At 62.7% G+C, this 24,783-nt stretch overlaps 1 protein-coding gene and 1 long non-coding RNA gene across 2 annotated transcripts; one reads left to right on the top strand and one right to left on the bottom strand.

Moving 5' to 3' along the window:
• MYO15A (myosin XVA) lies at positions 1 to 23,280 on the top strand. Its single transcript, XM_071761163.1, has 63 exons — positions 1 to 3,705; positions 4,602 to 4,684; positions 4,896 to 4,959; positions 5,067 to 5,176; positions 5,390 to 5,464; positions 5,601 to 5,691; positions 6,112 to 6,215; positions 6,677 to 6,740; positions 6,823 to 6,936; positions 7,117 to 7,278; positions 7,387 to 7,500; positions 7,598 to 7,656; positions 8,203 to 8,326; positions 8,404 to 8,499; positions 8,572 to 8,703; positions 9,110 to 9,235; positions 9,410 to 9,487; positions 9,843 to 9,997; positions 10,110 to 10,155; positions 10,262 to 10,386; positions 10,601 to 10,718; positions 10,796 to 10,971; positions 11,047 to 11,131; positions 11,417 to 11,470; positions 11,624 to 11,705; positions 11,779 to 11,909; positions 12,605 to 12,700; positions 12,791 to 13,026; positions 13,555 to 13,733; positions 13,843 to 13,915; positions 14,093 to 14,284; positions 14,410 to 14,504; positions 14,607 to 14,698; positions 14,770 to 14,896; positions 15,015 to 15,076; positions 15,193 to 15,256; positions 15,368 to 15,509; positions 15,708 to 15,798; positions 15,885 to 15,981; positions 16,236 to 16,357; positions 16,481 to 16,540; positions 16,663 to 16,738; positions 17,106 to 17,221; positions 17,303 to 17,421; positions 17,505 to 17,646; positions 17,863 to 17,974; positions 18,105 to 18,179; positions 18,557 to 18,762; positions 18,845 to 18,978; positions 19,089 to 19,155; positions 19,307 to 19,379; positions 19,612 to 19,685; positions 19,787 to 19,869; positions 19,990 to 20,120; positions 20,228 to 20,322; positions 20,786 to 20,863; positions 21,089 to 21,185; positions 21,272 to 21,432; positions 21,535 to 21,668; positions 21,760 to 21,893; positions 22,152 to 22,285; positions 22,945 to 23,085; positions 23,169 to 23,280. The coding sequence occupies exons 1-63, from the start codon at positions 1 to 3 to the stop codon at positions 23,268 to 23,270; spliced, it is 10,485 nt and encodes a 3,494-aa protein (XP_071617264.1). The 3' UTR covers positions 23,271 to 23,280.
• Positions 22,883 to 24,754, bottom strand: LOC139804195 (uncharacterized). The gene is made up of 3 exons (XR_011729301.1): positions 24,670 to 24,754; positions 23,110 to 23,210; positions 22,883 to 23,021 (listed from the first exon to the last, which is right to left on the bottom strand). It is a non-coding gene; the product is annotated as an uncharacterized lncRNA (long non-coding RNA).
• Positions 24,755 to 24,783: the final 29 nt, after the last annotated feature.

The following is a 24,783-nucleotide window of genomic DNA, read 5'->3' on the forward strand; positions in this document are numbered from 1 at the left end:
ATGGCCGGCAAGAAGGGGGAGACCAAAAAGGATGCGGAGGCCAAAGGGAAGGGGGGCAAAGGGAAAGGGAAGGATGGCAAGAAGGGCCAGAAGGAGGAGCCCAGCGAGACGGAGGAGACTTCGGATTCGGAGCTGCTGAAGGCGGAGGAAAATGAGGAGTCGGAGGTGGTGGAGGCGGAGGAGCAGAAGGAGGTGGTGGAAGAGGAAAAGGCAAAGGATGATGATGTGGAGGAGCCCAAGAAGGAGGAGAAGGGGAAGGAGAAGAAGGGAGCCCTCAAGGGGATGATGGTGAAGAAGCCAGGCCGGGGGAAGAAGGTGCAGGTGGAGACAGAGGAGGAGGCAAGTGAGAGTGATGCTGCACCAACCAAGAAGAACCTGAAAGGCACCTCCAAGCTGGCGATAGGGCTGTCGGCTGACAAGAAGAAGAAAGGGGCCAAGGGTGCAGAGGCCAAGGGCAAGGCCAAAGCATCCACGGAGCCAGCTCTGGCCGAGGAAGAGGCAGCAGCAGTGGCAGCAGAGACAGAGGCACCGAAGGCCCGGGCAAAGCGGAGCTTCCGCAGCACCTCAAAGCTCTTCCTGGGCTTCAAGAAGCTGGGGCTGCGTCGGCCCAAGAAAGGGCAGTTCAAGAACACATCCCGCTTCTTCTGGGGGCTGCAGAAGCACAGCACCAAGAAGAGGAAGAAGAAGAAGAACAAGGCGGTGCTCAAGTCCACCTCCAACCTGATGGTTCGCTTCAAGCGTGTGGGCAAGAAGAGGAAGGAGGAGGAGGCGGCAGCCAGCAGCTCCCCACCAGCCAAGCCGTCCTTCGTGCTGCTGCGGGGGGGTGAGCAGGCAGCCGAGCACGATGAGTCCCTCTTCCGCCGACGCCCGGAAAGGAAATTTAAGCCGCGGGCTCAGGTGCTGAGCAAGGCAGCCACGGCCACGGGCTGGCTGGCCAGGAAGGTGCTCTCCCGGCGCGGGCGGCTGGTGGGGGGTGGCCGGACGGCCGACCCGGCCTGGCTCTCCCGTATCGGAGCCAAGAAGCTGCCGTTTCCTGCAGAGGACGAGATCCTCAGGCACCGGGCCAACATGAAGCGGATCCCCAGTGCCAGGAGGCTGTCGGCCTCCAGCACCGCGCGGCTCGGCCAGGAGAGGCCTGGTAGCTTGGTGCGGCGCCCGTCCCGGCGGCCATCTCAGCGTGCGCCTGTGGAGCCTCCAGCACCGCGCTACGGGTGGGCCGAGGAGGAGGATGGAGCCTACAGCCGCCGCCGTGGCTATGCCAAGGAACAGGATGGACCTTATGGTTCCCGACGTGGCTATGCGAGGAAGGAAGATGGAGCCTATGGCTCCCGGCGTGGCTACACCAGGGAGGAGGATGGAGGTTATGGCCCCCAACATGGCTATGCTGAGGAAGAGGGAACCTATGGTCCCTGGCACGACTACGCCGAGGAGGATGGAGTGTATGGCCCCCGGCGTGGCTACACTGAGGAGGAGGAAGGATACCTCCAAAACCCACCATATTCATCAGGGTTTGGTTTCGATGACATGGGGCCAAGCCCCTATGCTGACTACACTGGCTACGAGACAGAGGATGAGTACGACTACTATGGGGGAGTCTGGGAGGAGGGTGACCCATCAGGGCACCCCTACAGCTACTCAGAGCTGGAGGATGAGGAGCCATATGAAGGCAGTTCTCCCCTAGCTCTCTACGACCCTTATGGCAGTGACCCAGAGTACGGTGAGGAGGCAGTAGGGCCCTATGGCTATGGAGGAGACCCCTATGAGGACTTTGGGGAGCCCCTTGCTGAGGGGTACCCAGGGGGCGAGTACCCTGAGCATCGGATCCAGTACAGCGAAGGGGGGTGGGTGCCACATGCCCAGTCCTCCTGCAACCCCTATGCCATGGGCCTGGAGGAGATCGCTGAGGCTGAAGAGCCTGAGGAATGGGATGAAGAAGAGGAGGATGACAAGGAGTATCCCTTCTCCATCCTCAGCGCCTCCTCGCTCCGGGGCATGCGGGAGACCCTCTCCTCCAAGCTCTCGCTCAATAGGAAATTCAGGCTCTTCCCTCGGCCCCAGGTCAAGATTTTTGGCAGAGACCGCCTGGACGTCCCCCTCCTACCATCCCCCCACTTGCCCACCACCCGTGACGAGGATGACTATGATGAGTACGAGCCCCCGCCGCCCCCGCCGCCGGCAGCCCCCAGCCCCGCAGCAGCCCCGGGACGCCGCGTTTCGGCAGCGCGTGCCTGCGGCAGCCCCCTGGGCCAGTTCCTCCAGCGCTCCCTCTCGCAGCCCCTCAGCCGCCTGAAACGGGGTGTAGGGGGATTTCGGGACTCCCGCACCCCCCAGCCCTCCTATAGACGCTCCAGCGGTAGGCTGACGGGGATGGAGAATGCGGGCTCCCCGCCACGAGCATCTCCCACCAGGGACCTTTCCCCGCAGGCAGGAACCCGGGGACAGCCCTCTCCCGGAGAACCGGGGGTCGTGCGGCGGCTGTCCCTCCGCAACCCCTTTGCCAACCCCGGGCGCTCCCCATCGCCGCCCCCATCCCGGCAGCGCCCCGGCAGCGTGCGGGGCGAGGGGCTGCGGCGATCCCCCTCCCTCGGGGCCAGCATCCGGCGGCTTGGTTCTGAGCTCGCCGCCCCACCTCCAGCCACCCCTCGCTCACCGGGGGCGGGGGGGAGGAGTTTGGGGGTGCCTGGGACAGGGTCAGGGAGACCCTTGACCCCACGGCCATCGCGGCGGAGCAGCCCTCCCGGGTTGCCGCTCCCTCAGGCTTGGCCCCGGCTCCCCGAGCCCCCCACCAAGGCGGTGAAGCCGCTGCAGAGGACCCCCTTCCTGGCATCCACCTCCCGCCCTGGCAGCCGCCGCCTGGGCCCCTCCTGGGATGAGGAGCTGCCCTCCTGGCAGGGAGTAGCACGGGGTCTTGCCAGGGTGCCCCCTCCTCCCAACCCCGCTCCTAGCAACCCCAAAGCCTTCATCCAGCGGATTGGGCAGCCCCTTGCCGGGATGGCCCCCCGCTCCCCCCCGGCCAGGCCATCTCCCACCGAAGTGGGGGGTCGCAGCCCCTCCATGGGGCAGTCCCTGGCATCTCTGCTAGTGGAGAGCATGACCCCCACCCAAACCCCTTCATCCCCACACCCCGCCCGCCGTCCCTCTTCCCGCTTGCCCCCATGGCCCCGGCGCCCATCCCAGCGGGACGGGAGCACCCGCAGACCTCCGAGCCCCCCGGCTGGGCGCCGGGGCTGGGCCGACGCCTTACGCCCCGTCCTCCCCTCTTCCCTGAGAGGCAACCGGAGCCCCTCACTCCAGCGTCGAGCCGCTTTCCCGGCACCCCGCGGCCGAGCTCCTGGCTCACCGGCCACCCCACGCCGTGGCCCAGAAGCCATGGAGGGCGATGGGTTGGCCGGGGAGGAGGGCGCGGGGCGCTACGCCGTGGTGACGCCGCAGGTGCAGAGGTTGGGCTCTTTCCGCCGCGCGTCCCGCATGTACAAGCAGCACTGGTCCACGCAGCACGTCGTGCGGGTGCGGGAGATGCCCGACGCCTGGACAGCAGAGCAGGGACCCCCCCAGCTGCCCGGCCAGCGTAGCCGGCGGTGGGCGAGCCAGCGGGGAGCCGACATCACCCGATACCTGAACCGGCACTCGCCTGGGGCTGGCTGGAAGGACCGGCACCCCTGGGCACAGGGGTATCTGGGCACCAAGCAGCCCTGGCGCACCAAGGTAACACCAGTGAGGAAGTGGGGAGCCCCCAGGGGGTGCCGGCAGTAGAATGGTGGCCAGAGGGTCCTGGGTGGCGTGTTGAGATGGCTGTTGGCTTACTAGGGACATGAAGCCAGCAGAGCTGGGGTGGGGGTTGCAGTGATAAGGGTGGGGGGTGAGTTTCTTTGGAGGTGCCAGGTGCTGGTGGGGGTCCTGTCCTGTGTGTGGGGGGTGGTCACTGCCTATTGTGTGTTCCCCCCTCCCTGTGCACAGCCCCCTTAGGGACACTTGATTCTGGTGTATGGAAATGGTGAGACCCGATCTCCAGCTGGGCTGGGTGCAGGTGGCACTTACATTGACCCGGGGGGTGTCCGCTTTCCTGCCCGCTGCCAGCACAGGCCCCTGAGTGCCACCTGTCCCTGTCATCTCTGTGCATGGCATGGCCACAGGGAGCAGCCCCCAGCCCCATGGCTCGACCTCCTTCCACCATCCCTCCTGGAGGTGCCACTTTGCTCAGGGGTCTCCATTGCCTGCTCCTTACAGCCCCCATGTGGTTTGGGGGAACCATGGGATGGTGTGATAGAGGTGGCACAGCTGCCTCTGCTTGTTCCCACCTGCCCACAGTGAGTGGGACTGGGGCTCATTAGGAGCAGCTGTGCCTGGGTTGGACCCCAGGGACATATTGGTGGCCTCTTGTCCTCATTTCCATCACTGCTGCTCTCCCCTGACACACGATACACTTGTTGGGGGATGCATTTTGAGGCCATGGAGTGCTTTCTTAGGGATCCTCCCATTGCTGGCTGAAGGTTCCCTGCTTTGGGGTCACATGTTTTGGGGTGCTGGTGACCAGGTGGGACAACCATAGGGGGTTGGCACAGCCCCGCAGTAACAGGATTTGGCTGGGTTGCCCTGTGCAGATGCAGTCGTTGTGCAGCCTGCCCATCGTACGGTATCAGGAGGTGAAGGAGGAGGACGGCCTGGAGGACATGACCCAGCTGGAGTGAGTTTCCCCAGCTCCTTCACCACCCCCCATCACTCAGTGCCACGGGGCCCAACAGAGCTGCAGACCCCACCACACACCTCATGGCTGTTCCCACCCCATCTCAACCATGGGGTCTGGTCCAGCCTCCTAGTGCTGGGGGCATGCTTAGGGACAGCAGACATCTCCTGTCCCTATGCCACCCCCTAACACATCCTCTGCTCCATGCCAGGGACCTCCAGGAAGCCACAGTGCTCAGCAACCTCCGGACGCGGTTTGAGCGCCAGCTCGTCTACGTGAGTTTAGGAGCACACAGCATCTCCTGCAGACCCTGGGGGAAGGTCCTTGGGGGGGTGGGGGATGGGGACAGCTCTGTGCAGCCCCCAACACAGCTGTCCTGCAGACCTACATCGGCAGCATCCTGTTGTCAGTGAACCCGTACCGGCTCTACAACATCTACGGGACAGAGCAGGTGCTGCAGTATGAAGGCAGAGCACTGGGAGAGAACCCACCGTGAGTACCAGGGTGTCCCTGCATGCCCCACGGGGACAGGGACATCCCTTCCCACTGTCACCTACCCCTGGCTCCTATAGCACCCCTCCCAGGGCTCTGAGAACCCTTGGTCATAGGGTCCTGGAGCAGCAGTGGGGATGCTTAGGGATGTTTGGGGGTTCCTGTGCCGGGTGATGACACCAAAGCCCCCACTCTGTTGTCCCCCTCCCCCAGACACCTCTTTGCCATCGCGAATGTCGCCTACTCCAAAGTGATGGATGCCAAACACAACCAGTGTATCGTCATCAGGTGGGACACGGCTGTCAACAGGGCACCCTGGGGCTGATGGGTGCCTTGGGGACAGGGTGCTGGGTGTGTTTGGGGTGGGTGGACCCCCCTGACAACTCGGTGACAGCCCCAGCCATGTCCCCTCTCTCTGTTTCAGTGGGGAGAGTGGCTCAGGGAAGACTGAAGCCACCAAGTTGATCCTGCGCTACCTGGCAGCCGTCAGCCAGAAACGCAGCACTGCCCCGCAGGTAGGGTGCTGCCCTGGGGATGTCCCTGTCCCCTTCTCCCACCTTGTCCCACCTTGTCCCACCTCCTTGTGATCTCCTCCTCATGGTTCCATTGCTCTCTTCTTGTCCCTGTGCTTCTACCTGGACCATGGCAGATAGAGGTACTGGGTGGGACACGTGGGCTGGGAGGGCTCAAGGGGACTGAACATCATGGTGGCACCTCTGCCACATCACCCCAGCTGCAGGGGGACAACAGGGATGGAAAGCCAGAGCTGGGCGCATAGTGTCCTGGGACCCTTGAATTTTGGCACCCATGGGTGTCTGCAAGAGGTGGCAGGGAGGGTGGCATGGGTGGCAGGGTGACAAGAAGGGCCCCCTAGCTATGGGGACAGCCTGTGGCATGTCAGGGTGACCCCATGGCTCTCCTCATTACTGTGGAAGATCCTGGAGGCGACCCCCTTGCTGGAATCCTTCGGCAACGCCAAAACCGTGAGGAATGACAATTCCAGCAGGTTTGGGAAGTTTGTGGAAATCTTTCTGGAGGAGTAAGTAATGCCAAGTGATGTCCTCACATGGCCAACCCCCAACCCTGTGTGTGTCCCCCTGCCCCCAGCCCTCCTGCTCCTGGCTCTGGGTTGGGATACACATTGGGACACCTTGAGGGACAAAACTTGGTGGGAAAAAGGCAATGCCCCCTGGATGGGCAATGTGGGCTGTCCCTAGGTAGGGATGCTGTCCCCTGGGCTGCCACCTGGTCCTTGTCCCCATGGCTTGTCCCACCCCACCAATATCACCACAGGGTGCCAAAGCTCCATCCCTCTGCTGGGAGCTGAATGTGGAGCTCCCTGCCCAAACCCCTGGTGTAGAGCCCCTGGGGACTGTCACTGAACTCCCCATGTGCTTGGGGGGACCATGGGGACAGGAGAGGGTGCCACAGAGGGGGAGGGAGGGAAACAGCCCCTGCCTGCACCCAGGTTTCCAGCCAGGTTGCTCTCACTCCCTGCAGCGGTTTGATCTGCGGTGCCATAACCTCGCAGTACCTGCTGGAGAAGTCCCGCGTCGTCTTCCAGGTGGGTGCAAGGGGGTCCTGGGCTCTGTTACCCCCCGCCCTCCCCTGCCACCCTCACCCCAGCTCCATCTTCTGCTCCCCAGGCCAAGAGTGAGCGCAATTACCACATCTTCTATGAGATGCTGGCAGGGCTGCCCACCCAGCAGCGCCAGCGCTATTGCCTGCAGGGAGCTGAGACCTACTACTACCTGAACCAGGTAGGGTGTCCCCCCAGCCCCCTAACTGCCCATTTTGGGGGGAGTTGGCCAAACCTGGGGTGCTGGTCAATTTCTGAGTCCTCCTGGGTCCAGTGTGTGAATGGGGAGGTTGCTCAGGGTGTCCCCCTCCAAACCCCTGGGTGCTGCCCCACTGATGATACCATGGGGGGGCTGTGATAGGGTGGGAACTGTGAGATCCCAGGCAAGGATGATGCAGAGGATTTCCATCGGCTGCTCAACACCATGGAGGTGCTGAACTTCAGCTTGGAGGAGCAGAACAGCATCTTCCGCATCCTCTCCTCTGTCCTCCACCTGGGCAACGTCTACTTTGAAAAATACGAGGTACCCGAAGGGAAACCAAGTTGTGCTCGCCCCAAAACTTGGGATGTAGTGGAGCTGGGGGTGGGGGGAAAGAATCACCACATCTCACCAGCTCCCCGTGTCCTGCAGTCTGACTGCCAGGAGGTGGCCATGGTGGTGAGTGATGCGGAGATACGGACAGTGGCTGAGCTACTGCAGGTCTCCCCTGAAGGTCTGCAGAAAGCCATCACCTTCAAGGTGACGGTGAGTGCAGGAGGGGACACGGGTCTGTGGTCCATGGGGACCATGGCTGGTGGTGCTACAGCTCCATCACACCATTGGTTTCATTTATTTCAACCAGGAAGCACTGCGGGAGAAGATTTACACCCCACTGACTGTTGAAAGCGCCGTAGATGCCAGGTAGAGGGAAGAGAGGGGCTACAAGAAGGGCTTGGATCCTAAATTTGAGGGTTTGGACACTCAAGATGCAGCTTGGACCTTGAAAGCCTAAAAATGAGTTTGGCAACTAAAAATGTGGCATTGGACTTTAAAAAGGAGGCTTTGCAAACTACAACAGAGCCTTTTTACCATAAATACAAGGCTTTGGAGCTGCAGGATTGGAGTTTAGAAACAAGAAATTTGTGGACTCTGAGATGTGGCTTTGGGCTCTAAAATGAGGCTCTGGAGTTTATCAGTAGAGTTTTGGACCGTCCAAATAAAGCTTTGGACCCTCCCAATGAATATTTGTTAATTACAATGAGAACTGGGACCCTAAAATCAGTATTTGGACACTCAAAATGAGGCTTTGTGGGATCATGGGTGGTTGGCCCTGAGGTGGCCACCACGGATGGGGTGGCAGGTGAGATGTCAGGCCAGGAAAGGGGAGAATTGGGTTCTCCTGTGGTTAAAACTTGACCCCATGATGTGATGGAGCTTCAGAGCTCTGCTCCTCTCACCCTTACCCAGGGATGCCATTGCCAAGACCCTCTACTCCCTGCTCTTCAGCTGGCTCACAGACCGCATCAACAAGCTGGTGTACCCACGGCGGGAGGCCCTCTCCATCGCCATCCTGGACATCTATGGCTTTGAGGTCAGCAGGATCCCTCCCAGCTCCATCCCCCCCCAGAGCTGTGGGGTCTCAGGCACCATGAACCTTCTTTCTTGCAGGACCTCACCTTCAACAGCTTCGAGCAACTGTGCATCAACTATGCCAATGAGTACCTGCAGTTCTTCTTCAACAAGATTGTCTTCCAGGAGGAGCAGGTGGGCTCTGCTCCACGCTGAGCACCACGGTGGGGACAGGGGTGTGGGGCTGACCCAGTGCTGGCCCCACAGGAGGAATACATCCGAGAGCAGATTGAGTGGAAGGAGATCCCCTTCAGTGACAACCAGCCCTGCATTGACCTCATCTCCCAGAAGCCCTACGGCATCCTCCGGATCCTCGATGACCAGAGCTGCTTCCCTCAGGTGAGGGGTGGGAAGGTGGCAGCACTGGTTGGTCACTGGGGTTGGGGAATCACCATGACCCAGGGCTGCTCTGCTCCTGGGCTGCCCTGGATGACCTGGGAGAAGCCAAGAGGTCTGAGGTTGGTGCCACTGGCGCAACTTCTCCTGGAGAACTTGCTTATGTAGGAATTATTGAAACACATGCACCTCACTGGTGTCTTATGAAAAAGAGAAGTGTGGTTGCACCCTCTCTGCTGATGGGGAAACTGAGGCACGGAGCAGCAGATGTCCATGAGCATGCAGCTGCTTGGTGGCAGACCTGAGAGCAGGGTCTGGACAGTTGTCCAGGCATCCCCATCCGGGTCCCTGCATCCTCAGGGCTGCTGAACCTCCCAAACTGTGTCTTACCCCTGTGTCTCATTCCCAGGCCACTGACCACACGTTCCTGCAGAAGTGTCACTACCACCACGGGATGAACCCACTCTACACCAAGCCCAAGATGCCACTGCCTGAGTTCACCATCAAGCACTACGCAGGGAAGGTGACCTACCAGGTTTGTAGCAGTGGGATGCACCCTGAAGGGTTAAGAGTTAAAGAGGAGGTTTATGGGGTTGATCCAGCCCCTGGGGGTGAGGAACAGCCCTGGGGCATTGTCCTGGCCTGGAGCTCCTTGCTTTCCCTTGCTTTGCCACTGGACTCTTCACCATGAGGTGTCACTCTTTGTCAGGTTCACAAATTTTTGGATAAAAACTACGACCAGGTCCGTCAGGATGTGCTGGACCTGTTCATCAACAGCAGGACTAAGGTAGGGCCCTGCCTGGCCTTGTGGTGCTGGGGAAACACCAGCTATAGAGAATCCTTTCCATACATTTCATGTCCCCAAGTGTGTGCCCCCACGACTGGTGGAGCCTAAGGGGACTAGGAGCAGAGAATGCTTCCAGGTCCACCTGGTGCTCCTCTGGGCTTTGACCCCTCCAGCAGTGGCACAAATGGGCACTTGGGATGCTCTTGTGCTTTGGCATCCCCACCCATGGAACCTGGCCATGAATGGGGGATGCAGCTTACTCAGGGCTGGGCAAAACTGTGGTGGCCAGGCTGGGAAGAGTTGCCAGGAGATCTGTGCCACCTTCCTCCTCCCTAACTCTTCCCCTCTCCCCAAGGTGGTGGCCAACCTCTTCTTCGGCCACGCTCAGGTGTTGGCCCGGCAGAGGAGCCTGGTCAGGAGGAGCAGCACCAGAACACGGCGGTACAAGGCCCCCACTGTGGCTGCCAGGTTCCAGCAGTCACTCCTGGAACTGGTGGAAAGGATGGAGAGGTCAGGGCAGGAAGCACAGGCATGACAGTGGTGACAGGCAGACCCAAGCCTGAGGTGGCCAGGCTGGCTTTGTCCCCTGTCCCCCACGGCCAACGGGCTCTCTCCAATGCAGGTGCAACCCCTTCTTTGTACGCTGCCTCAAACCCAACAACAAGAAGGTGAGAACCAGCCAATGGTGACACTGCCTGCCCTCACCATGGTGGCACGTGGTGAGCAGGGGTCTTCCTGTGTGACCGCCGAGGCTTCTCCCTGTTCTCCCCATAGGAACCAGGGCTCTTTGAGAACGATGTGGTCAGAAGCCAACTGCGGTACTCAGGGATCCTGGAGACCATCCGCATCCGCAAGGAGGGCTTCCCCATCCGCATCCCCTTCTTCGTCTTCATCGACAGGTGTGGGGCTGGGTACCACCACCACGGTGAGGGGAGACCACAGAGCTTGTGGGTGTTCTGGCCCTGGGAGACCCCCCACAGTAAGGCCTGGGAGCCCCTGCTCTTCCCTGGGAGAAGCTTCTCTCCCAGGTGTGGTGCTCATCACCACCAGGAGGGGCTGTGCTGGTGTCCCAGTGGGGTCCCGTGTGGTGAGGGTGTCACTGGGCTTCCCCAGGTACCGCTGCCTCGTGGACATGTGGTCACGTGTCATTCCCAACGGGGCCAACTGTGTGGAGATGCTGAGGAGCCTCTGCCCCGTCAACCCCAGCATGTACTACGTCGGTGTCAGCAAGGTATCATCCCACCACGGTGATGCCCAGGGCAGGGGGGGCGAAGGTTGAGGGGCTCATGGCATCGCCCCCCTCCCCAGCTCTTCCTGAAGGAGCAGCTGTATCAGTCACTGGAGAGCAAGCGATCCCGTGCCCACCACCTGGCCGCGCTCACGCTCCAGCGCTACGCTCGCACCTTCTTCATCAAGAAACGCTTCCGCTCCCTCCGCCGAAAGATCGTCCTCCTGCAGACCCGGGCACGGGGCTACCTGGCCAGGTGGGGGTCCTTCTGGGAGTGGTGGGTGGGGTGGGCACCAGTGGGTGGCAGAGGGTGACGGGTGTCCTCCCGCAGGCAGCGGTACCGGCGCATGCGGCGCACGCTCATCAAGTTCAGGTCGCTGGTGCACATCTACGTGAACCGCCGGCGGTACCTCAAGGTGAGGTGGGGGCTGCTGTATCTCAGGGGAGGGTCTTGGGCACCTGCTCCCACCCTGCTGCATGCTCGGTGATGGGTGTGGAGGAGGCACAGAGGCACTCCCAAAGCCTGAGCCCCCTCGATCCCATCTCCACCACCTCCTCCATGCCCTGTGGGAGGTGGGCAGTGGCACTTTGGGGTGAAAGCCTGGTGATGCTGGGGGGACAGTGGCACCCTAGAGGGGTCCTGCGGCCTCTGGGTCTTCCTCCCTTCTGGTGAGGGCTCAGCACGGCTGCTCTGCCTGCAGAGGAGGGAGGATGCCCGCCGGCGGGCCGAAGAGGAGAAGGAGAGGATGAAGCAGGTAATGGTGTGCAGGCATGCAGCACTGGGGAGCACACGAGTGTGACACACATGCTGCTGTGCCCTTGTCCCTGCCATGTGCTCGCCCATCCCTGTGCTGCCAGCTGGGGCACCCATGGGTGCCAGTGGGTGCATCTGTTTGCCACGCCGGCAGGAGCTGACGAGGAGGGAGGTGGTGGATGTCACCCACCTGGAGATCCCGGCTGAGCTGATGGGGCTGCTGGAGGCCGCTGTGGGTGAGTGAATCCCATGCCCACCCACCTCCTTCCCATCCCCACGGCTGTGCCGTAGCTGCCCGCTCTGCCGTAGCTGCCCGGGATGTGAACGCCGGGTGCGTGGTGCTGGTGCCGCCGCCGTCGCTGCAGCCCGACTCCCAGCTCACCCTCCCGCTAGACATCAATGATTACCCCATGGCCAAGTACGTGCGGGGCCACTTCCAGGTAAGGTGTGCGCCGCGGCCCGGCGGGGAGCCTGTCCCGGTGGGCAGCCGGATTTCGGGGAGTTCTCGGCGCCCCGGTCGTGGCTGAGCGGTTTAGGTCCAGGGGCCCCGCGGGGGCACTGCCCGGTGGCTCCTTGCACCATCCCACCGGGCTCGGCCCCGGTTTTGGCCCCGGGGATGCCATGGGGTGCGAGAGGGGCCGGATCCGGGGTGACTGGGGTGCTACGGGGAGCCGGCCGCCACCTCCCTCCCTCCCCGTGGGTTCCTGTCGTCTCCAGAGTCCGGGGGGACCCCGCTGAGGTTATCGGAGAGAGACCCGCCGAGCCCTCCTGGACGCCCGACGCGGGGCAGATCCGGAAACGCTGGGGCGGGAGACCAGGTGGCTTTGCTCCCGGGACCCCGGCCCCATCCCCGGTGGCTTTGCCCCCCTTTCCTCCTCTTCGCCCCATACATAGTTTCACCCTGTGTTTCCCAGTCCCCGGCGTCCCGAATCACAGCGCCGGGGCCGGATCCCTGCTCTCAGCCTCACCGCCGGGAGGCTGATCCCAGCCCCGCTGCCGGGGAGTTGCCAGCCCCATCCTGCATCCCAGCCCCTTCGCAACCCCGTAGCCCCTATGCAGCATCAATGCCACGCTCAGCGCCGCGGGGCCAGCTCCCCGGGGGCCCCGGTAGCCACGGGTGCGGGTGTCACCACAGGAGCCGGCGTTCGGGATGCTGACGGCCCCGCTGGTGGCTCCTCTCACCCGGCTGGACGAGGAGCTGCGCCACGAGGCGCTCAGCCTCTTCCAGCTGGTAGGTGGGATCCTGTGGGATCGGGCACAGTGGTCTCCTGCCCGCCCCCTGCCCGGGGGTGGCCGAAGAACTTTGCTGTCCCCATGGCAGATCCTGCGCTTCATGGGGGACCCGGGGCTGGGAGGCTCACAGGAGACCCTCTTCGGGAACTACATCGTGCAGAAGGGGCTGTCGATGCCGGGGCTGCGGGACGAGCTCCTGGCACAAGCCGCCAACCAGGTCTGGCGGAACACCAACGTTAACAACGAGGAGCGGGGTTGGCTGCTGCTGGCCGCCTGCCTCAGCGCCTTCTCCCCCTCTGCCGCCTTCGACAAGTACCTGCTCAAGTGAGCCGGGGCTGGGGACAGGGGCTGGCTGGGATCCTCGTGGGCAGGCTGGCATGCATGCAAAGGGACACTGCTGGGTTTCTCCAGGGTTCCTCAATGCTATCCTGGCACATGTGCCCAGGGTGCTGCCCAGATCCTGCTAGGGATGCTCTGAGGTCCCTCTGTGGTCCCCAGGCTGGCACACTTGCCCAGGGATTATGCTCAAGTTCCTCCAGAATCCCTCCCACCAGCCTGGCACACATGCCCAAGATGCTGCCCAGATCCCTCCAGAAATGATCTGAGGTTCCTCCATGGTTTCCTAGGGCCAACCTGACATATGTCCCCTGGGGATTACGCTCAGCTTTTCCCAGAATCCCTTGGACCAGCCTGGCACACATGGCCAGGGATACTGCCCAGATCACTCTAGAGATACTCTGAGCACCTTCCTTGGTTCCCAGGGCACACCTGCCTATGAATTATCCCAAAATCCTACCTGGATCCCTCTGGCCAGCCCAACATGTGTGCCCAGGGGTGCTCCTTTCTCCACAGATTTGTCTCTGACTACGCCTTTGCTGGCTACAAGCCTGTGTGCCAGCGCAAGCTGATGCACGCCATGGCACAGTCACAGCTCGGCGCCGCGGCCGCCCGCACCTTCCCGCCCTCGCTGCTGGAGTGGACGGCCAACCGGCGGCAGGCCAGCATGGCACTGGACCTCCACTGCTTCAACGGTGTGGGGCAGGGATGGGGGCATGGCAGTGGGGAGAGTTGGTCCAAGCTTGACCACCCTGCCACCACCGTAGGCAGCAAAGGACCCACTCACTGCCTGTCCCTCCCTAGGTGACCAATTCTCCTGCTCTGTCCATTCCTGGAGCACGGGTGAGGACCTGGCTGGGAATGTCCTGAAGCACAGGTACCCATTGGACCAACACCCACCCACCCACTGGTGGGACACAGCTTCCCCTCAGGGCCATTTTGGGTGACCCTAGGATCTGGGAGCCTGGATGCCTGGCCCGTGGGCAGGGTGTCCCAGCAGAACTGGGGCACCACAGGCAGCCTGTGCCCATCCCCAGTGTCCCACTGTTGGCAGGGGGCTGGTGGAGGGCTGGCGTGGCTGGTCTGTAGCCATGAAGGCAGGTGCCCAGTGGGCTGAGCTGGCTGGCCACGACTACGTCCTGGACCTCATCTCCGACCTTGAGCTGCTCCGGGGTTTTCCCAAACAGAAGTCCTGCTTCCTCGTTGCATGGGAGGGGACCGAGAGACGCGGCAGGGACAGCCTGGCGTAGGTACCTGGGCAGGGAGGTGTCCCCTGCTGTAGGGGGGAACACCAGCACCGGGCTGGATGGGTACTGGCAGAGGCGTGGGTTGGAGTCCTGGGGGGAGATGTGGCATCTTTCCTCTCTGCAGAGTGCTGGGCTATGGCTTGGATTTGGATGAAGTGCCTCCTCCCCCGGCTGTGAAGGCCCCCACGCTGCCATCCGCTGAGCCGTACCACCCCTCTGGTAGGACATCACCCCCTGGGGCTGCTGGAGGGGCTGTGCCAGTGAAGCCCACTGTGCCAGGGAAACCCTGCTGCCAGCAGCTCATCCCCTCTCATCTCCCAGCAGACGCGGAATTTGGGGAGCCACGCAGCCAGAAGGGTCTGGACCGGTACCTGGACAGCCTCTTCGACCCAGTGCTCTCCTATGGCAATGGGGTAAGAGGGGTGTCTGAGGCATTTGGGGGTGCAGGTATCTTGGACTCTGTCCCCTGACACCTGCCCCCCAGGAGCTGGAGAAGCCATCTGCCATCGTCCAGAGGATGAAGGGCGGAGGGGGCACGGGAGGGGGGGACCGCAGGGGCGATGCCGAACGGAGCGGAGCCCCTGCACCCACGGAGATCCATCAGCCAAGAGGTGAGCACCCTGATTGCTCCTGCATCCTGACACAGCTCCTTGCCTCAGTTTCCCCACCTGATACGGGGTGGGGGGCTGCAGGACTCCACGGCTGAGCTTTTCCCCTTTGCCCACACAGGCGTGGAGCCAGTCCCGGCCCCGCAGCGCCGGGCAGATGCCAACCAGCCCCCCAGACCCCCGGTCAGTGGGGCAGAGATGGGGCGGGTCGATCCGTGCCCCACTTTTGCTGTGGGGCAGCTCCCCAGGGTAGGGGCAGCTGAGCGTGCTGGGTACTCATGGCAGGGTGTCCTTTGCAGGGCAGAGCAGCGGGCGGGACGCCAGCCCGTGCGCCCCAGCCCCGACCCTACTCACAGAAAACTGGTAAGGGGTCTCAGAGCAATGGGGCAGCAATGGGGACCCAAGGGACTGAGCCATGTCTCAGGAGTGAGGGCGATGCCTGGTGTCCCCTGAGCCAGGTGCTTGTCCTTGCAGCACCCGTGGGCCGGCAGTGGCCGGGTGAGACGGTGGTGAGGCATTCCCGACTCAACTCCGAGCACTTCCCACGGCCCACGCATGACATCCGCAACATCATCCGGCAGTGCCAGCCCGCCCCGCGCGGCCCCCAGCCCCCCAGGTACCCCTCTGGCGCTTGCCCATCTGTGGGTTTCTCCTGCCTGCATGTGCAGGTGCCAGCCCTGATGCTGTGTAGGTGATGTGGGGTGCAGGCAATGCCAGGGTGTGGGTGATGGGGGGAGCAGATGATGTGGGGTGCAGACAGTGTGAGGTGCAGACAGTGTGGGGTGCAGACGGGTGTGGGGTGCTCTCTCTGTAGCAAACTCTTTGGGAAGAAGCTGGACCCCCATGAGGAAGCCATGCAGATCCTGAAGGAGCAGCTCTCGGCAGCCCGGGTGCCAGCGGCTGCGGTAGGGATGGAGTCACCCCATGTCCCCCGTATCATGCCGGGAGGGGGGGCACTGTACCCGACCACAGCCCCCTCTCTGCCTCACAGGGGCCCAAGGAGACAGTGGCCACGGTGAAGCCAGTCACCAGCAGCAGGTACCAGCTGCGAGCACCGACGAGGCGTCTGGTGGCCACCCGGCCCCCAGGTATTGTAGGGCAGAGCTGTGGCACTGGGGGGTCCAGGGTTCAGTGGGGGACCTCGTCCTCCCTGGTGGCACTGGGTGATGCATGGTATGGTTGGGTGCATGTCCAGCTCTACAGCACCCTCATGGAATAACTGCCATGCCCAGCTAAACCCTCCCTGCCCCACAGCTGTCCCCCTGTGCCTCGGTTTCCCCAAGCGAAGAGGGGCTGGTGTGGGTCCCCCCAGGGACACGCAGACCTTTCCATCCCTTTGCAGTCTCTGTCTCCCGGGAGCTCCCATCTGAGGGGCAGCAGGTCCAGACCCAGCTGCACCGGAGTTGCAGTGAGGATTTCTACACCTATCACAATGTGCCCTGGAAAATCTACATCCGCAAGGAGGTGTGGGGAGGGGGTGACATGGGGACAGGCTGGTTTCAAAGTGTTACTGGGTTAACAGGGTCTTTTCACTGTGCCTGAGGCCCTGCAGGGTGGGTGATGCTGTGCTGCTCTCCCACCTGGCAGGTTTTCTACCCCAAGGACACCATCAACAACCCCCTGCTGCTCGACCTCATTTTCCGGCAGGTGAGGCACCGAGCTCTCCCCCCCAGGTCCCTCCAAGGGGTCCCCTGGGAGCCTGTGAGGCTGGGAAGCACAGAGGGGTGCTTCCCCCCCCACACCCTGCTGCTCCTAACCCCCTTCTCCAGATCTTCAACGACACCCTCTCTGACACCTGCATCCGCATCAGCCAGGAGGAGCGACTCCGCCTCAAATCCCTCTTTGGTAACCCCCAGGCTGGGGGGCTCACACCTGGGGACCCCAAATCTGGGGATCTCACACCCACCACTTCTCTGCCCATCCTCATCTCCTGGTCATCTCTAAGCCACAACTGGCTCTGCTTAAAGCTGGGGGAGAATTTTGCATCCAAATATGATGAGCTCCTAGTGATGTAGTGCTGCACTAAGTCATGAGTTGTGTCAGGTCTCATCCAGGCTTGCTGAATTATGGGGTGCCCGATGGGGGTGGACCTGTCACCTCATGATCCCACCAGAGTTGGGAGGGGCATGAGCAATCCTGCTCTCACTCTGAATGTATATGGATCCTCCCTGGGGAGGGGGGACACTCACCAAGGGGTATTTTTTCCCCACAGCTGAAAATAAACTGGACTCCTTCAGCCCTGTGGCCACCGAGAGTGTCAAGAGGGAGATCATCGCCGCCGCCCGGGATGGCTGTGAGGTTTATTTCTCACGTCTCTTCCCTGCCACGGTGAGGATCCAGCCACCGGGCAGGCTTGGGGGACACAGCACAGCCCCGTGTCCCCAGCTGAGATGGTGTCCTGGATCACAGGGCAGCGTGGGGACAGGCGTGCAGATCCTGGCTGTGTCCCACACGGGTGTCAAGCTGCTGCGGGTGGTGAAGGGCACCAACGTCCCCGGGGAGCAGCTGCGGGTGCTGCGGGCGTACAGGTAAGGATGAGGAGCCTGGGTGGTCGGGGTAGGGATGGGTGCTGGGGTGCTGGGTGTTTCAGCCTCCCCTTGCCCTGCCCCAGTTACGCCGACGTGCTGTTCGTCACCACCCCGTCCAGGAACATGCTGGAGTTCAACCTGAGCAGTGAGAAGCTCATCCTCTTCTCCCCCAAAGCCCCTCAGGTCAAGGCTATGGTTGATCACTTCATCACGGAGCTCAGGAAGGTGGGGGGGGGGGGTGCCCTGAGGTTGGGGGGGCAGCTGGGGGTATGTCCTGGGGGCCAGACCTTGAAAATGGGACCACTGTTGGTTGGGGGGAATACCCTGGAGTTGTTCTGTGGCCATGGATGCTTGAAGCTCCTGTGCTGGGTGGGATGTGGTGGATGTGGGTGGTGGGTGTGGGCGGGTCCATGGGCTGTGCCAGCCCCACCCTGTGTCCAGGATTCCCAGTATGTGGTGGCCGTGAGGAACTACAGCCCAGAGGACAGGGGCCAGCTCAGCTTCCACAAAGGGGACATCATCCACCTGCAGCGACTGGAGCACCTTGAGAGTGGTGAGCAGCCCCCCATGTCAAAACACCCTCCATGGGGGCAGCAGGACCTGATGTCTCCAGCAGCCCTGGAGGTGGCTGTGCTCTGGCATCACATTCTGTGACACCCCATGTCCCATTGATGTCTCTGCAGACCAATACTATGGCTGTGTGGTCCGCAAGAAGGTGATGTACCTGGAGGAGCTGAAGACGGGCACCCAGGATTTTGGTGGGTGCCATTTTGTCCTTCTGTGTGTCCCTGGTGTGCATCTCTTGCCCTGAGCCATGTCCCCTCCTGGTCCTGGGGCATAGAGCAGGATCTGTCCTGCCACCCCACAGCAGGATGATCTGGGCTCTTTTTGGCAGTGGGATGTTTGGCATGCAGTGCCCACCCTGGGTGGCACTGAGAGCTGCCCAAACGGCATGGGCTTTGTGGCTTCTGCTCTGCACCTTTACCCTGAGCAGCATCAAACTGTGACCATTCATATCCCAACCCCCTGGGCTTGGAAAGGGCTCAGGGTGCAGGAGGGAGCAGGCAGAGGCTTTTCAGGGGGTGACCCCCAGGGCTGCCAGCCTGGGGCCATGCCCAACATCTACATGTCACAGGGTGGAAGTTTGGGGCCATCCATGGCAGGTCAGGGCTCTTCCCCACCGAGTACGTCCAGCCCGTTGCTGCCCCCGACTTTGTCCATTTGCCAGCGGAGAGGAAAGAGGAGCCCAGGGACAAGCCAGGCAAGGTGGCAGCTTCAGCAGCAGTGGCTGTGGCCGTGGCCTCCACTGCTGTGGCCCAGGAGCTTGACCGGAAAACTGAGGTGGGTTCTGGCCCAAGGTTGTCACTGTCACGGTGCCGGGTTGTGCCCGGTGCCCACCACCCTGCTCTGCTCTGCTCTGCAGGGGTCCCACACTTGCACCACCACCACGGAGGGTCTGGAAGGAGATGGTGGTGAGCAGCTTGGGGCTGGCGTGGGGACCTGCCCCATGATGGCTTTTGCCCGGAGGTATTTCCGTGGGGCACGGCGAGGGACCACGTGAGTGCTTGGTGGGGGGATGGGGACATCCTCTGATGGGGATACCCCATAATGAAGACACTTATGGTGGGGACAACCTGTGCTCACCTGATCCCTCATCCTTCTCCCAGGGATTTGGGTGGGATGAAGGACAAGAGTGATGTGTCTGATGTGCTGGAGATGCTGACGTTCACCAAGGTATGGGGAAGTAGGGTGCCTTGGGGTGTCCCTGCTGTCACCTGCAGGTACCCCCAAAGACCTGATGTGCTTGAGAGGTTCCCAAATGCTACCCCAAGCCCCAGCCCATCCCCTCTGGCTACTCACGGAAGGTGACCTTCTCCCTCTCCAGGTCCCTATCCAGGAGTCACTCATCGAATTTGTGGATGGTGGCAAGAGCAAACTTGCTGCTGAGGCTTTCCAAGGTAGGTGGGGGCACCAGTGCCCTGTCCCCCTCCCCTTGGCCATCCCTATCCCCATCCTTGGAGGAGGGTGGGGATAAGACTGGAATGGGCAGATGGGGTGGCCTGTGGATAGGGGTTTCTCCTCTGGTCCCACTGCCCCTTGTTGCCTGGGATGTTGCCTGCACTCAGGGGAATGTGTCCCTTGGGAAGAGACAGGGTGAGCTGTGTCACCACATGGCTTTGTTGTCTCCAGCTGTGATGAAGTTCATGGGAGATCACCCTCTTAGGGGACAGACAGAGCTGGATGCTGTCTGCACCATCCTCAAGGTAAATCCTGTGCTGGGGCAGCGAGTCCTGGGGGTGTCTGGGCAGGAGTGTGGCAGCTGGGGACACCTCCAGCAGCAGAGCAACCCGTGCTTGTCCCCCAGCTGTGCGCAGAGCACGAGGTGCTGCGGGATGAGGTGTACTGCCAGATCATCAAACAGGTCACCAACAACACCAGCTCCAAGCCGTGAGTCCCTGCACCCATGCCACCTGTGCAGAGCCTGGCAATGGGGACACTGAGCTGCCCCAGTGGCACTGCAGCCACCCTTGTCCTCCCTGGGGGCTCAGTCCTTGGTCCTCCCGACAGGGACAGCTGCCAGAAGGGCTGGAGGCTGCTCTACATCCTCGCTGCCTACTACAAGTGCTCAGAGGTGCTCAAGCCCTTCCTCCTGGCCTTCCTGCAGGATGCCAGCAGCCACCCGGAGCTGCCCTTCCAGGGTAGGGGCTGGGCACGCCACTGCCCATGGTGGGTGAGGACACCCAGGGGTGTCACAGGGCTCTGGAGATGTGGCTCAGAGCCCCCATCCTTCACCTGTCCCCACCAGGCATCGCCAAAGCCTGTGAGCAAAACCTGAGGAAAACCCTGCAGTTTGGTGGCCGCAGCCTCTTTCCCAGCAGCATGGAGCTCAAGGCCATGGTGGTGAGGCTGGGTGCTCATGGGTGCCCATGGGACACGGGGCAGGGTTGGCACCAGCTTGACATCCTTCTTGGAGGTTCTAGATCCCCACCGTGGGTTTGAGATCACCCCCTATAGGTTCTCTCATCCATTCATGGCTCAGGATGGCCTTGGGATCTGTCCATGGGCTTGGGATGCCCTCCTGGAGCTCAGCTGATGCCCCCTTGCTGGTGCAGAGAGCCCAATCCTTTGTGGGGTCTGCTCCCTAAAGTATACTCCCCACTTTAGGAGTGCCCTGAGCTTTCAGGGGTCCCCAGCAGGGATACAGCTCTGTGGGGGGGGGGGGGTGGGGGGCATGATGGCTCACCCAGGCAGGACAGGCAAGGTTAAGGATGGTTCCGAGAGGATAGCTTGGGGATTTGGGGTGTCATCTGGGGTCTTGCTGTGCAAAGGTCCCCTGTGTGCCCCAATGTGTCCCCTCATGCAGGCTGGACGCAGCGCCAAGCGCCAGCTCTTCCTCCTGCCTGGTGGCATTGAGAGGCACCTCAAGATCAAGACGTGCTCGGTGAGTTGGAGGGGGCTGGGGGCTCAGTGACCCCCGGATGTGGGGTGTGGGTGTGGGGACCTGCACCCCCTGGCTGTCCCCGAGCTGGGGGACATTATTCTCCAGGAAAGGGAGATCCCTTCCCTGGGGAGCTGTGTGGGATGAGCCCCAGAGCAGGACATATTGGTGGCTCTGAGGACAGAGGGAGGTGGCACTGTCCCACTGTTCCACTCTCCCCGTGCCCAGGTGGCTCTGGATGTGATCGAGGAGCTGTGCAGGGAGATGGGGCTGCAGCACCCCGAAGCTTTTGAGGAGTACATCCTCTTCGTGGTGATGGATGGAGGTGAGGGGCTGCTGGGGACAGGGATGGCCATGCCACCTGTGGGTGTCACACGTGGTGGCCACACTCGGGCTCTGGGGATGGTGCAGGGCAGAGCGTGCGGCCACTGACCCGCCGGGAATACGTCCTGGATGTGGCTGCTGAGACTGAACGCCGGGACCCCACCTACACCTTCTGGTGCCGCCGCGTGGTCTGGAGCCAACCCCTCAAGTTTGACAACGAGCTCTACGTCACCGTCCACTACAACCAGGTCGGGCCACCCCACCCAGCTCCCCTGGGGCCACTTCTGTGTCCCTTCCCTGAGCATCCCCCGTCCCCAAGCCGTGTCCCTGTGCTCTGTCCCCCTCCCCAGGTGCTCCCTGACTACCTCAAGGGGCTGTTCACTGTCCTTCCATCGGCGAGGCTGGGAGAGCAGCACTTCCCACACGTGGCCAAGCTGGCTGCCCTCCAGCACCGAGCCAAGGACCGCCACCACGTCCCCACCGAGTACGGCTGGGACGGGGGGGCCAAAGGGACAGGTCCCACGGGGTGTGGGAACCACTGGTTAGAGGTGGCCCTGACCTCCGGCTCCCCACAGGCGAGAGGTGCAGGACTATGTCCCCCCGCAGCTCTTCCACCTGCTGAAGACTCAGTCCTGGCTCCACCTGGTGACACAGCACATGGAGCAAGCCCAGGCACTCAGCGCCCACCAGGCCCGGGCACAGTTCCTGGGTGAGCGGGGAGGAGACCTTGATGGGGAGGAGATGCTAATGAGGACCCCAAGCTCATGAAGATGCAGTGCTGCTGGGGGTGCAGTGCTGATGGTGTCCTCCCAACGAGGACCCAGAGCTCTGGGGAATATGATGCTAGCAGCCAGCAGGACAGGGGGACAGGAAGGTGGTGGCATGGCAGGGCCACCTGATCCCCAGCCCTACACTCAGGCAGGAGTTGGGGGCAGTGGGTTCTGAGCCCTTCTCCTCCCCCCTGCAGGGCTGCTGAGCGCCTGCCCCATGTTTGGCTCATCCTTCTTCTACATCCAAAGCTGCAGCAACAACGCCATCGTCTCGCCCTGCATCCTGGCTGTCAACCAGAACGGCCTCAACTTCCTCAGCAAGGAGACCCACGTAGGTGGGGGGGCTGCAAGGGTCCTCTGAGCACACTGAAACGAGGTGGCAGGGCAGGAGTGCTGTCCCTCTGCCACAGGGGACAATGTGCTTGGGTTTGGCCAGGCCTGCCTTCTCCTGCCCACCCTGTGCCCTGTCATGGAATCCCAGAATGGTTTGAACTGGAAGTGACCTTGAAGCTCATCCAGTGCCACCCCCTGCCATGGGCAGGGACCCCTCCCACCAGCCCAGGGTGCTCCAAGCCCCATCCAACCTGGAGCAACACTGCCAGGGATGGGGCAGCCACAGCTTCGCTGGGCAACCAGGGGCTCAGCACCCTCACAGGGAAGAATTTCTTCCTAAAATCTCATCTCAATCTCCTTTATTTCAGTTTAAAGCCATTCCCCTTTGTCCCACCCCTCCCTGCCCTTGTCCCAAGTCCCTCCCCAGCTTTCCAGGAGCCCCTTCAGGCACTGGAAGGTGCTCTAAGGTTTCCCCAGAGCCTTCTCCAAGCTGAACAACCCCAACTCTTCCATCCCATCCCAAGAGCAGAGCTGCTCCATCCCCCAGAGCACCCTCACCCTGGCACCCTCCATCCTGCTCCCCCATCCCCACCCACTCCATTCCTCAGTCCCTTTGGTGAGGTCCCCAGGTCACCCCCTGGGTGTCCCCATCCCCAGGAGCCCATCGCCAAGTTCTCTCTCAAGGAGATCCAATCGACACGGACACAGCGACCCACAGCCGGTTCCAGCTACCCCTACGTGGAGATCACTCTGGGTGACCTCCTGGCGCAGGGCATCACCCAGCTGCAGCTGGAGCAGGTAGGGGACACCGGGGACACGCACCTGCCGGGGTGGCCGCAGCGGTGTCACTGTCACCCACGTCCTGTCCCCTCTCCGGGCAGGGCCTGGAGCTGTGCCGAGTGGTGGCTGCACACATGGAGATGCTGCTGGGAGCCCGGGAGAAGAGGCTGACGCTGCCGCCCAGCGAGATCACCCTGCTCTGAGCCCACCCCCGCCGAGGGGGACGGGGGACACGTGGAGCCCGGGTGTCCCCTGCCTGGGCAGTGTCCCCCGTCCCCATCCCCTCCTCACACTTCACTGTCATTTGGGGGGTTTAAACACGCCCGTGTGCCTGGCCCGACTCAGTGTCCATGGTTTTGTGCTGCACCCGATGCGTCCCCTGCCTCAGTTTCCCCCCCCGTGCCTCAGTTTCCCCATCTCCTCCCTGTTTTTCCATTCCCTTCCTCAGTTTCCCCATCCCTGTTCCTCACTTTCCCCACCCCTGTGCCTCAGTTTCCCCATCCCTTGCCTCAGCTTCCCATGTCCTCCCTCAGTTTCCCCATCCCTATGCCTGTTTCCCCACCCCCCTGCCTCAGTTTCCCCATCCCCTTCCTCAGTTTCCCTGTCCCATTTCTCACTTTCCCACCCCCGTGCCTCACTTTCCCACCCCAGTGCCTCAGTTTCCCCATCCCCTTCCTCAGTTTCCCTGTCCCATTTCTCACTTTCCCACCCCCGTGCCTCACTTTCCCCCCCCCGCCTCAGTTTCCCCACCCCCGTGCCTCATTTCCCCACCCCCGTGCCTCAGTTTCCCCACCCGGTGCCGGCTGTCCCGCTCCTCCCATCCGCTAGAGGGCGGTCGCTCCCCGCCTCCTCGCTCCCTCAGGCATCTCAGGGGCCACCCCCAACCCCCTCACCCCTCACCCCCCCCCCGCCGAGGCCCCCTCTCCGCTCTCCTCCCGCCCAATCAGCCGCCGCCTCTCTCCGCTCTCTCCCGCCCCTCTCAGCCAATCAGGGCTCAGGCGGGGCGGGGCGGGGCTGCCGGTAACCCGTTACGGCGCGCGGCAGGGGCGGGGCGGTGCCTCCGTCCGTAACGTAACGTGCGGGGGGCGGGGCCAGCGGGGCGCGTGCGCGGCGGGCGGCCCCGCGTCGGTCCGGGATGTCGGGCTGGTGACGTAGCGCGCCGCGGGAAGGGCCGCGCGACACCTACCCCCCCCCGGTCACTGCCGCTTCCCGGACCGGTACCTCCTCCCCTTCCCCCTCCCGCCAACCTCATCCCTCACAGCCCTGACCCCCGTGATTCCCTTCTGCCGTCCTCCCGCCATGGGCAGCGCCGCGGCGGCGGGAGCGGGCCGGGCACCGTGCCGTGACGGAGCCGCCGCCGGGCATGGGCCAGGCCCTGCCGCCGCGTGAGCACCGGTACCGACAGCATTGTCCGCGCCCGCCCCGGGCTCAGCCGTGAGTGGGACTAACGGTGGGAGGAGGGGGCGGGAGCCGTTGCGGGTGGGGAGGGTGGGTTCCTGCGTCCCCGGGGCGGAGGGCGTCCGGTACCGAGGTGTGGGGTGGAGTGGGTGTCGCGGTACGGGGTTGGAAGGGGGGGGAGGGAGGAGGGGTTCCGGTCCTCACCTCCCCGTTCCTCCGGTGCTTTTCCAGCAGGGCGGCCATGAACAGCAGCTGCTCGTCCCCCGCCCGCTGCCGCCCGCAGCACCGGGATCGATAGAGGCGGGGGGGTGCGGACCC

The sequence above is a fragment of the Heliangelus exortis genome, chromosome 17 (assembly GCF_036169615.1).
Source record: "Heliangelus exortis chromosome 17, bHelExo1.hap1, whole genome shotgun sequence".
NCBI classification, from domain to species: Eukaryota; Metazoa; Chordata; class Aves; order Apodiformes; family Trochilidae; genus Heliangelus; species Heliangelus exortis.